Source organism: Labrus bergylta, chromosome 22 (assembly GCF_963930695.1).
Source record: "Labrus bergylta chromosome 22, fLabBer1.1, whole genome shotgun sequence".
Lineage (NCBI taxonomy): Eukaryota > Metazoa > Chordata > Actinopteri > Labriformes > Labridae > Labrus > Labrus bergylta.
Genome location: NC_089216.1, coordinates 20,710,207 through 20,721,440, shown reverse-complemented (window position 1 = coordinate 20,721,440; position 11,234 = coordinate 20,710,207). Strand labels below are relative to the sequence as shown.

General features: G+C 37.9%; 1 protein-coding gene across 2 annotated transcripts; it reads left to right on the top strand.

Annotated features, from left to right (window-relative positions):
• Nucleotides 1-1,845: 1,845 nt before the first annotated feature.
• On the top strand, nt 1,846-11,188 carry si:dkey-85k7.12 (interferon-induced very large GTPase 1). Of its 2 annotated transcripts, none has more exons than XM_065950223.1 (6): nt 1,846-1,977; nt 3,233-3,295; nt 3,421-3,529; nt 3,769-3,900; nt 4,360-4,530; nt 5,692-11,188. In XM_065950223.1, exons 2-6 carry the CDS (start codon nt 3,290-3,292, stop codon nt 10,383-10,385), a joined length of 5,112 nt encoding a protein of 1,703 aa, XP_065806295.1. In that variant the 5' UTR covers nt 1,846-1,977; nt 3,233-3,289; the 3' UTR covers nt 10,386-11,188. The 2 variants fall into 2 exon arrangements, with proteins under 2 accessions (XP_065806295.1, XP_020498438.2); XM_020642782.3 differs by having other exon boundaries at nt 4,336-4,530.
• The last annotated feature ends 46 nt before the right edge of the window (nt 11,189-11,234 follow it).

Below are 11,234 nucleotides of genomic sequence, written 5' to 3'. Positions count from 1 at the left end.
CCCCCTAAGGTCAGTCACATGACTTTGTTGTTATTTTGGTCTCGAAGATAAGTAGAAGGATGGCTTCATTCACGGTAAAGACCGTGGTGACGGTCATCGTTCGGTCTCATAGATCCATAGTTATGGACATAACTTACGTTATCCATAGTTAGGTAGGTAGCTGACATGACTGACAGATGGGCGCAGTGTAACAGTTTGTCATAAGGCTTAAAACCCGCCTCAGCTCCAGCTCTCAGCCTGTTGTTATGTTGACTGAAAGAGTGGCCCTTTCCGGAAAGTCTCAGTTCAGTGTGTACTTTTCAGTAGGGGGTTTACAGTAGACTGAACCCTTGTGGTCATTCAGAAGGCATTTTTTGGGTCCACCTTGGTATACTGAACATTTCAGCATGGATCTAAACTTTTGGGATTTGTGCAGTATGGTTTGAATGCATCCTTTCAGGAAATAAATTGTATTGTAACACCCACAATGCTGTGCGAAATTAAACGTAAATCGTCCGCCTCGAAATCAAAACAAACTTTTTTTTTTTTTAAGTTTTTTTTTATTAAACATTTCTTAAACATTTCTTGTAAATGTAAAAAAAAACAAATACAAAATATGGTTACATCCTGTACAGAATTGCCAAGGGAAACAGCTGTCAATAATTAACAGTACATCATTTGAACATATAGAAATGAAATGACAATGTCTTAAAGTGCAGTGAATGAGGTCTGGACTGAATATAAGAAAAAAAAAAAAAAAAGATAAACAATTAATCAAATATACAAGGGTATATCAGTTTTCAGTTTCTATTTCATTGGGAAAGTTTCTTCAAAATTTCATAAACTGTTGGTGCTATTTTTCCTTTTACAAATGTTAAAGACTTGAGGTACAATTTAAATTCATTCAAAAAACAGACAAAATTGGGCGATGCCAAAAAAAATCTATTTTTATGTATAAAGAATTTTGCTAGCCAAATCAAAACGAACGTAGCCTTCCACCAGTGTCACTCAAATGGGGGCGTGGTCGCTCTGGTGAGCAGGAAGTTATGTTTGACTGTATCTGTATAACATCACACTGTGGCTTGTTTCTCCTCCATTTGACACTTGTCACTTTTGTTTACATGAGATTAGTGAAAGGACAGATGTAACCAAACTGGTGCTTGTGTTAACATTGCTAACTGGACAAGAAAGGAAATTGAACATGTGCATTTTTTAATGTAGACTACACTATTCCAAGATCTTTAACACTTAAAAAAAAAACTACAACCTCAAAGATTTCACATCCGGTGAGATGAGGCTGCAAAGGGAAATGTGAGAATTGTTTGATGCCAAGCTTAGTTGCATAAATTTCCCCCACGGGAGATCAATAAAGTTTATCTTTATCTTTAGTTGTTATTGCCAAATCGTATAAGCTACAGTTTAAGCCACTCAGCAGGCTAATAGAATATAATGTAGAATTTCAAAATCATTTACAGGAGTGCAGGCTATAGACCTATTGTGGATTATGATTATTTAAAGATTGAGGTTATAACTTAACATGCATGATTCTGATATTCTGTCAACTTATTAAGAATATAGGCCTATAAAGCAATTTAAGTAAAAATAAGTCAACTCTTATTTGATTCTAAAACCTAAATTGACATTAGGGGTTTATGTGACTCTCATTGTCTCATAAGGAATTAAAAAAGTCTTCTGCAACACAGAAGGATAAAAAAACAGGCTTTGAACCCAAGCTTTCAGAGCATAAGTCTATCCGTATGTTTTAAAAAAGTCAATTTACCATGAACTGAGCTCTCATTACCAGTAAACCACGTGACTATGAAACGGATCAAAAGTGAAAGTGTTTTCATCAAGCACTGCAGTAGTCTATAAAAGGAAGAGCGTGGTCAGCAGGTGGGTGATATCGAGGAGAGTTGCAATGCTTTAGGGTCGAGTCCTCTGTGGAATTGAAAAGAACAGTCATACATTCTAGATCCAGTTAGAAGTCTCTTCTACAAGGTGAGTTTTCTACCTGATATTCTTTTGTATTTTATCCATGACATAAAAGTAGATGGCTAACAGGGTCGATGTTACTTTTTGTAACTTTGGGCTCAAAAAATAAAATCACAATAACAATAAAAATCATTTTCATTTCCGCAATAGCGGTATATGTTCCTGTAGGAGACACAAGTTCGTGTGATATAAACCTCGTTGTAATACAATCATTGGTTATTAGCATAGGTTATTAGCCATATCGGGAAAAAGAACTACACTACCCACTATCAAAGAGTGTCACAGTGACGTCCCTGATTGGTGGAGCTCACTGTCACCATGGCAATGTTTCCCGCCCCTCAGCGACGTATGCTGCAGATCCGGGCTGTATCCGAATTGCCTACCTACTCAATCTGTCAGTAGACAGTACCTACTATCTGCTGTATTCTGTTAGTACCTACTATTCAGTATGCACACACAGTAGGCAGATATTTGTTCCTACTTCTTCTGATTCATTCAGTAAGGAAGTGACGTCATTTACGTTTCCCGAACCGGCCGCATAATATTTACAGTCTATGGCATTCACCCGTTTTTTTTTTGTTTTTTTTTTGTTTAGCTTTATTCAAGAAGAGTAATGCGCATATACAGTCAGGTAAACAAAAAACAATATCACAATATAAATCAAGTAAGAGGCAGATTAAAAAACTAAATAACATACAGTACATAAAGGAAAGTACAAATGAAAGACAGTAATATACAGAATATACAGACACATTTAAATAGTTAAATCATTATCTAAATAGAGGGGGAAAGGCTTTATAATAATGCAGATATTTGTTATATTTTATGTTGTTAATTTAAAGTAGTGATTTCAGTCGGGACTTTAACTCTAGATTAAAAATTGATTAAATGAATCCACGCTCGTTTGTTTTGATTTGGAGGCAGACGTGAAGTGACAATTTACGTTTAATTTCGCACAGCATTGTGGGTGGTAAAACACAATTCATTTCCTGTAAGCATGCATCCGATCCATACTGCATGAAACCCGGAAGTTAGTATCCATACTGAAATGTTCAGTATACTGAGGAGGACCCAAAAAATGCATACTGAATGACCACGAAAGTTCAGTATACAGTTACACGTCATTTAAAGATGGATAAGCACAGATTTTAACTTTTAGTAGTGAAATGATGCACCTACTGTAAGTAAGCTTTATGGTTTTTAAACTCTGATAAATGTTGATTACACTTTGGTATTAAAAGTCTTGTCTCATTACTTTCAGTGAGAAGCTGTTTCAGTAATCCTACGCAGGTGTGGGCTGACTGACAGCACAAACACAATGGAGGTAAAGAACCTGTTTGTACATTTTTTAAGATACATTAGATCATATTGACATACTTCCCTATAACATAATGAATATGAGATAATGAGCAGATTTTTTCATTACAATATATTGTTTTGTCTTTAAAGGAACCCTTTGATGAAGACTTATGTGTTGAACTTTACTGTGAGGTAGAAGAAACTTCACCTACATCACGTACTGACAGCAAGGATGACTGTCGACAGAGTGATGGAAAAGGTAAAGTTCAGCTTCTTTCAATACAAAGTGAAAACAAAAAGGTCACATTTTCAGTAGCTTTAAGTGAAATTCTAAGTGTTTTTATCAACATCCAATATTTTTAGTAATAATTCTGAATAATGAGGGATTCATGGATAAAGTCAAACCCAAACTTCATATGAAAAGTAAAAATAACTCTGAATGGAATCATTCAATTCGTTGGCTCCTGCAAAAAGAAATTTGTGTTTTTCTCTGTGTAGTGACCCCTGCTGGTAAAGTGGAGGAAGAAAAGGACACAACCACATCAACGCCAGGGGGGCAAGACTCCATCCAGGTTTCTACAGAACCAAAGAATGAACCAATATCTGAGCCTGCCTCAACATCTGAACACAGTGAGTAAAATAAAACATTGTTCTTAGGAAACAAATCATGCAATAAGTCATCAGAATCTTCTCATGATTTTGAAGCACTCACATGAAAACAATATTTTTAGGAATAATTCTGAATAATGAGGGATTCATGGATAAAGTCAAACCCAAACCTTCATATGAAAAGTAAAAATAACTCTGAATGGAATCATTCGATACGTTGGCTCCTGCAAAAAGAAAAAGCACAAGTATTCAAAGACAAAGTGGGTATAATTTCACTATGAAAACCTCAGTTAAAGGCAGGGTGGGTCATTTTCTCCAGATATACTTTTTAAGATTTTGGTAGAAATTGTCTTTAGATGCTGACTGAAATTAAGTTCAGCTTCTTTCAACACAAAGTTCAAACAAAATGCGTAAAATTATAAGTGTTATCATCAACATCAATGTTTTTTTTAACAGTACCATGTCCTTCTGTGGAGACAGTCTGTCATGTAAGCAGCGAGCAAGTTAACCAGCATGTAGTGACCCCTGCTGGTGAAGTGGAGGAAGATATGGACACAATCACATCAACGCCAGGGGGGCAAGACTCCATCCAGGTTTCTACAGAACCAAAGAATGAACCAATATCTGAGCCTGCCTCAACATCTGAACACAGTGAGTAAAATAAAACATTGTTCTTAAGAAACAAATCATGTAATATAAGTCACCCAAATCTTCTCATGATTTTGAAACACTCACTTTGAAAACAATATTTTTTTAGGAATAATTATGATTAATAAGGAAACATGGATGAATTCAAACACAAACTTTAATATGAAACTGAATGAAGTCTGAGGAAAACCTCGGTTAAATCATGCAAAATTCCTCATATCCTAATGTCTATTTTTTTTCTCTCTGTATTACATCACCTTTAAATGTCAATTACTCCAGAAAAGACCAACAGTGTTCAAAAAGATTGGAGGTCTGTACAGCAGATCGGCATGGTGCATTTTTGCTGCACTGTTATCAGACTTCTATCACTCTTTCTTTTTCTCTCTCTTATCATCACCTCTATCTTCTGTGTCTAAAACAAAAATCCTGTCTCTTTTAACTGCAACTCTACTCAGAGATTTAAAATAAATAAATTTATTTTACACTATGACACTATTAATTTTCCATCAGTCCACAGATCCAATGTTTCCCATTCCATAAGGATCACAAAACAACTGTGGTCCACTGTACCATATTATGACTGACAAAGATTTTAGTGGCTGTACAAAGTCAATTAATGAGTTTTTTTTTTAAAGATTTATTTTGCGCTTTTCGTGCCTTTAATGCAGATAGAGGACAGTGGATAGAGTTGGAAACCAGGGAGAGAGAGCAGGGAATGACAGGTGGAGAGGGGCCACGGGTGGAGGCGAACCCGGGCCTGCCGCTCGAGACGAGGGTCTCGATACATGGGACGTGCGCCCTAACCATTGCGCCACCGGTGCGCCCCAATTAATCACAGTTTTTAATAAAGGAAATTACATTTTTACCACTCAAACACAGGAGACGCAATATCAGTCTAAACGAGATACAGCTTTTCTATTTTAAATGTTATAATTAAACAAATTATTCTACATACTTTATCCATTAGTTTGTTGAAAATGTAAATATTTGATTTGGCTTATTTAGCTTTAAGCCAAATGTAGGATGCCACTATGTGCACTGGGCAGTATTATCAGATATTTTAACATATATACATAAATTAATTCTGTAGGTAAATGAACATTGATTGATATGTAGTGAAAATACCAAGGATTGGTTAGAATTAACAAACATGTTCATTTCCAGAGACACAACTGGAGAGCCTATTGGAGGATCTGGGATTGAAGCATCACTTCACGGAGAAGCTCTCCCTGAGCACAATACTTCAGATTGATGAGAAGACCTGCACTGATGAACCTACCAAGTGTTATTCAGACCTGCCAGGGTATTTTCTGAAGAAAATGATGATGGTAAATGTGAAAGCTAGGAATGTAGAATTTACATCTGAATGTGAATCAGCTTGTGATGCTGAATCTGATGAAACAGGGTTTGAAGATTTTGATGATTTTGATGATGGTTCTGACAGTCTGAATTCAAATAACAGGCTCAACCCGCTAGACATAATCACTGCTCTCTTTCTGTGTTCGGATGGTTTTGTACAGCAAGAAATGGCTCTCAAAATGTCCATGTGTCAGTTTTCTGTGCCTCTTCTGCTTCCTAATTGTGACACAAAGCAGTGCTCACTGATGCTCTGGGCCATGAGAGACATAGTTAAAAAGTACAGACCTTTGTCACTTTCAGAATCCAAGGGCTTTATTGAAGACAGAATTGTTGTCTCTAAACTTCCAATGGTTTCTTTTGTGAGACTGGGTGAGTGCTCCTTGTCCAAGTCAGAGACCCTCAATAAGCTTCTGAGCAGTTCCCAGCAGAACCATGACATCTTTGTTCACAGGAACATGACAAATGGTGACTGTCCAAGACGAATATCTAATGGATTGACTGAAATTACCTGGTACCTACCTTGTGGAAACAAAAACATGGATGTTTTTGGTGAGCCGGTAGCTGTAGCTAATCTTCGTGGGGACATTGCTTCATTTGAAACGCAGTTTTCTTTTTTGTGTCACACGTCAGCAGCAGTGTTTGTATTCTTTGACAGTTTGGACTCTGAGTGCAAAATGCTTTCAAACAAACATCACAAGGCCCAGATCTTCTTGGTTGGTAATCGTCAAAGCCAGGAATTCAGTATGGATGCTGTGAAGAAGGTGGCAAAGAAGCTGAATCTGACTAAAAGCAACATCCTTTTGAAGGACAAACAAATGAATGATGCAACCTTTGTCAAAAATCTACACAAAACAGTCAAACATGTTGTGGAGAACACAAACGTGAAGATGCAAATTGAGCAGATGGCTGACATTGCTCATGAATTGGGAGTCTTGGTTGATGAAGATTGTCCAGAGTGCCAGACTGCAAAGACAAATGCAGATGCCATCACTGGAAAAATTCAAGATATCCCAAAATACAAAGATGCTCATCTGCCCCTGCATGGCGAAATATGGAAGAAACTGACTTGCTTGGAGAAGGAAGAGTTTCGACTTCGTAATGTTGGGTCTAAAAACATAGAAATGTACAAAAGTGATCTTCAGAGAGAAAAAGAAAACATCAGGGAAGAGCAGAACTCGTATGATATGTCTGAAGCAATGACATGTTTCATCAGCGCAATATCAAGACCAGGTATTGAGAGGAGTTATTTCCTAAAATGGATGCGAATGAACCTTGATAATCTGTCTAGACAGAAACTGTCTGGACTCAGAGAGGCATACAAAAAAAAAAAAAAAAAAAGTTCTGAAAACAAGGAGGAAATCAAAGAAATTGACCGGCAACTTTCTAACAGCTCACTTGGGATTGAACACTTCTTCCGTGAGATGGGTCAGATCTATGAAGCTTCAGTTTCCCTTCCAGAAACAAATCCGTCACGCCAACAGTTCAGACATCTGCCCAGACTATGTGCAGGGTTGTTGCTTGATGGATTTCCCCTTGAGCTTGTAGATGGTGATGCATCTAATATACCTCTCAGATGGGTGACTGATGTTCTGTCTCGGCTCAATGACTTGGTGTCTCCAAAGAGCAAGATAGTGGTAGTCACAGTTCTTGGAGTTCAAAGTACAGGGAAGTCGACTCTCCTAAACACCATGTTTGGAGTTCAGTTTGCAGTCAGCAGTGGTCGGTGCACTCGAGGTGCCTTTATGTTGCTTATCAAAGTAAATGAAAATGTCAAAAAAGAACTCAGCTGTGACTTCATGGTGATCATTGACACTGAGGGGTTAAAGTCACCAGAGCTTGCACAGCTAGACAATAGCTATGAGCATGACAACGAGCTTGCAACACTTGTTGTGGGGTTGAGTGATATCACTATCATCAATATTGCAATGGAGAATTCAACAGAAATGAAGGACATCCTACAGATAGTTGTGCATGCATTTCTCAGGATGAAAGAGGTGGGCAAAAAACCTAGATGTCAGTTTGTTCACCAAAATGTGGCAGATGTTTCTGCCCCTGAGAAGAACTTACGAGAAAGAGAACTGCTCCTAGAACAGTTGAATGAGATGACCCAAGCAGCAGCCAGAATGGAAAAGAAGGAGGAAAACAAGAGCTTCACTGATGTGATGGAGTACAATCCAGCCACTGGAAACTGGTACATCCCAGGACTCTGGAATGGAAGCCCCACAATGGCACCAGTTAATGCAGGGTACAGTGAGGCCGTTTATGAGCTCAAGAAGAATGTAATCCAGATTTTGGGAAAATGTGAGTCTTCTGCTAATGATATCTTGGAGTTTACAGAGTGGATAAGAAGCCTGTGGAATGCTGTCAAGCATGAAAACTTCATCTTCAGCTTCAGAAACAGCCTGGTGGCTGATGCATACATGAGGCTCTGCACAGAATTCAACAAATGGGAATGGGAATTCAAGAAAAAAATGTACTCATGGACAAATGATGCAGAAATAAAGATTTCTAACTTTGGCAGCGTGGAATGTGAAGTGTCTGAAATTGGACAACTTCTCACTGATTTGAAAAGTGACGCATGCTTAGTACTGACTGAATGGGAGACAAAGCTTCTTGAAAATCTAGACAAGTACTTCAAACAAACAGAGGGTCATGTCAATCTTGTTGAAGCATACAGAGAGGACTTTGCTAACAGTGCTAAAAGCCTTCGTCGAGAAATGGAAAGCTCTGTACATAACCAACTCACAGTTGCAACAGATGTCCGAAAGGGAATGACGGAGATTGATAAAATCAAGGTGAACCACACAAAAGAATTAGAAAAGAGAGTAGGTGCATTGATTGAAGAATGCCGCAAGAAAAAAGTGGACATGACAGACCAAAAGCTGGATGAAGAATTTGACAAGATGTGGAATAAAATGGTAAAGGAACAAGTTCTTTACAAACAAGAGACCGTGGATGTCATGGGGAATGTGTCCAAATGCCTGAGAAACAATCTATCACGCAAGGGGAGTCATGCATGTGAATTATTAGATCAAAAAAGACTGCAAGATTGTGGAACGGTGCCTTTCAAAGTCTCATCTGAAGGATTAATCAACTGGGCACGTAAAAAAATGAGCAAGTACTTCAACTGGGAAGACCACGTCATGGTGCTACAACAAATAGCTGACGATATTATATTGGGATGTTCACAGTTTGTGAAAGAAAAAAAGGAAAGAATAAACAAAAACAACTACCACAACACTTTCATCCAGGAGATCCTACACATGATTGATGAGAGTCTGAAAAACCAGAAGAATGTCAAGATTGAGATAGAATTTGAGGTTTCTCTGAAACAGCACATCTGCGCAGTTGCAGCTCGAGATTTTCAGGAAATGCATGAAGATTTCATTCAGCTGAGTGATCCCCACATTTGTCTCAATCGAAACAAAAAGAGGTTCTGTGTAAATTTCAAGGATGAATTCCATGAACGAGATCAGTGCCAAAAGAACGCAAAAGATTTCACAGATGACTGCTTGAGGCCTGCTGTGGAAAACTTCATCAACAGTTCCTTGGGTCCTGATATCATTGGAGAAATGAAGACCAGATTCCAATTCAGCACTCGAATGTTCTTCCAGTACTCAGTGTTACTGGATTTGCTTACAAAGGAAAAGTTTGAAGACTACAAGAGCTTTATCTGCTCATATGAGTGGTATGTTAAGAAATGGATCCTTGATGAAATGGTGAAAGTCTTGACAAATGAGTCTTTATCTGAGTTTGAGGACCGACATCTTGGGTCAAGAATCAAGAGCATAAATGATGCAATACGGAAAGCTCAAGCAAAAGAGGGAGGCAACCTGCAGGAATTGATCAAAGATATCCGTCAGGAACTTCGTGAAAAACTGGTCATTTCCAAGGATGCTCTTGGTCCTTTTAGGATCCTGAACAATGTCAAACACAAAGAGTTTGCTCAATGGCTCACCGTCTGTGTGAAGGAAATGGAAGAAAATATTAAAGAGCAGTTAAAAAAGACAAACATCAAAACAAAACTTGCAAATCTTGATGTAAAGCCTGAGAATGAGCTTTTCAAAAGTGTCATCGGATGTGGCAAACAGTGTCCATTCTGCAAAGCGCCCTGTGAGGCAGGAGGAATCAATCATAAGGAGCACACAACTTCACTGCATCGACCAGAGGGTCTGGGCAGATACACATGGGACCGGTCACAAAAACTTGTTATTGACATATGCACTTCCTTGGTGAGCAGTGACTGTAGCTTTCGCTGCGATGCAACAAAAGGTGAATGGCACCCTTACAAGGAGTACACCACAATTTATCCTGACTGGCGAATTGCTCCAGATCAAAGCCTTAAGGATTCAGACTACTGGAAGTACGTACTGAAAACGTTCAACAAGGAGTTCTCTGAAGCATACAAGGCAAAGCCTGCCGATATTCCAGATACTTGGAAACTTATCACACCACAGATTGCACAAGAGAGTCTCAAAAGTTCTTTTAACGTGAAATGAGACACTAACAACAGGTGCACATCCTCCTTTCATGGATTGTTTGAGCTCAGATTGAGTCTAATATGTGAAAGAGGAAAATCACAATCAGCTCAATAGATATTATCACCAGAGAGACATTTTACAACTAAGGCTCTCAATATGGAAATAACACAAAAATCATTGCATTAGTGCTTTTACTAGTAGGCCTACTAGTGCATTAGCAGAGGTTGAATCCAACATGTTGATGAACATGAATCTTTTCTTTAACTCTCTTTTTGTTGATCACGACTGTTTTTGGATCAGTGCAAATGTAAGCACACATTATGATCAAGCCGCACATTTACAGGCATGTGGTATTCTTTAAATAAGACACAGTATTCATTTTCTTTTGATTCTTTGTCTACTTAGTTTAGAGCAGTTTTTGGTTTTATTGTGAAGTTTCTAATGCAAAACTATTGAATTTAAATTAACGATCATTCTCTTAAAAGCAGCATGCATACAACCATTTACAGAATGTTCTCTTCATCTCCTCTTAATGAATATGCTTAAAATATTTTTCATTTATATTTTGATATTGTCATCATGTAAGGCAGAAATTCAATCAACACAAATACTTCTTGTTTGTATGTTTCTAGAACATTGTTGCCTGAGCTTTTATATCAGTATTCTCAGACATTTACGTTTCCTGTTTGTTGGTGAAGTTTCTGATTCCTGACATTATTATTTTGAAGACATTTAAAGATGAGTACTGCTGCATGGTGTGTTGTCAACATGTATACATAACTGATTTCTGTAAAATCATTGAATAAAGATACTAATCAGCACGTTGATGTCTTCTAATGTTTTCTAGATAAGAATGACAGCAGAGTG

Excerpts from the sequence above, each read along its gene's own strand:
- si:dkey-85k7.12 (XM_020642782.3), top strand. Across the intron at positions 3,530-3,768 it reads TCGACAGAGTGATGGAAAAG|TGACCCCTGCTGGTAAAGTG; the intron begins GTAAAGTTCAGC and ends TTCTCTGTGTAG. Across the intron at positions 3,901-4,335 it reads TGCCTCAACATCTGAACACA|TACCATGTCCTTCTGTGGAG; the intron begins GTGAGTAAAATA and ends TTTTTTTAACAG.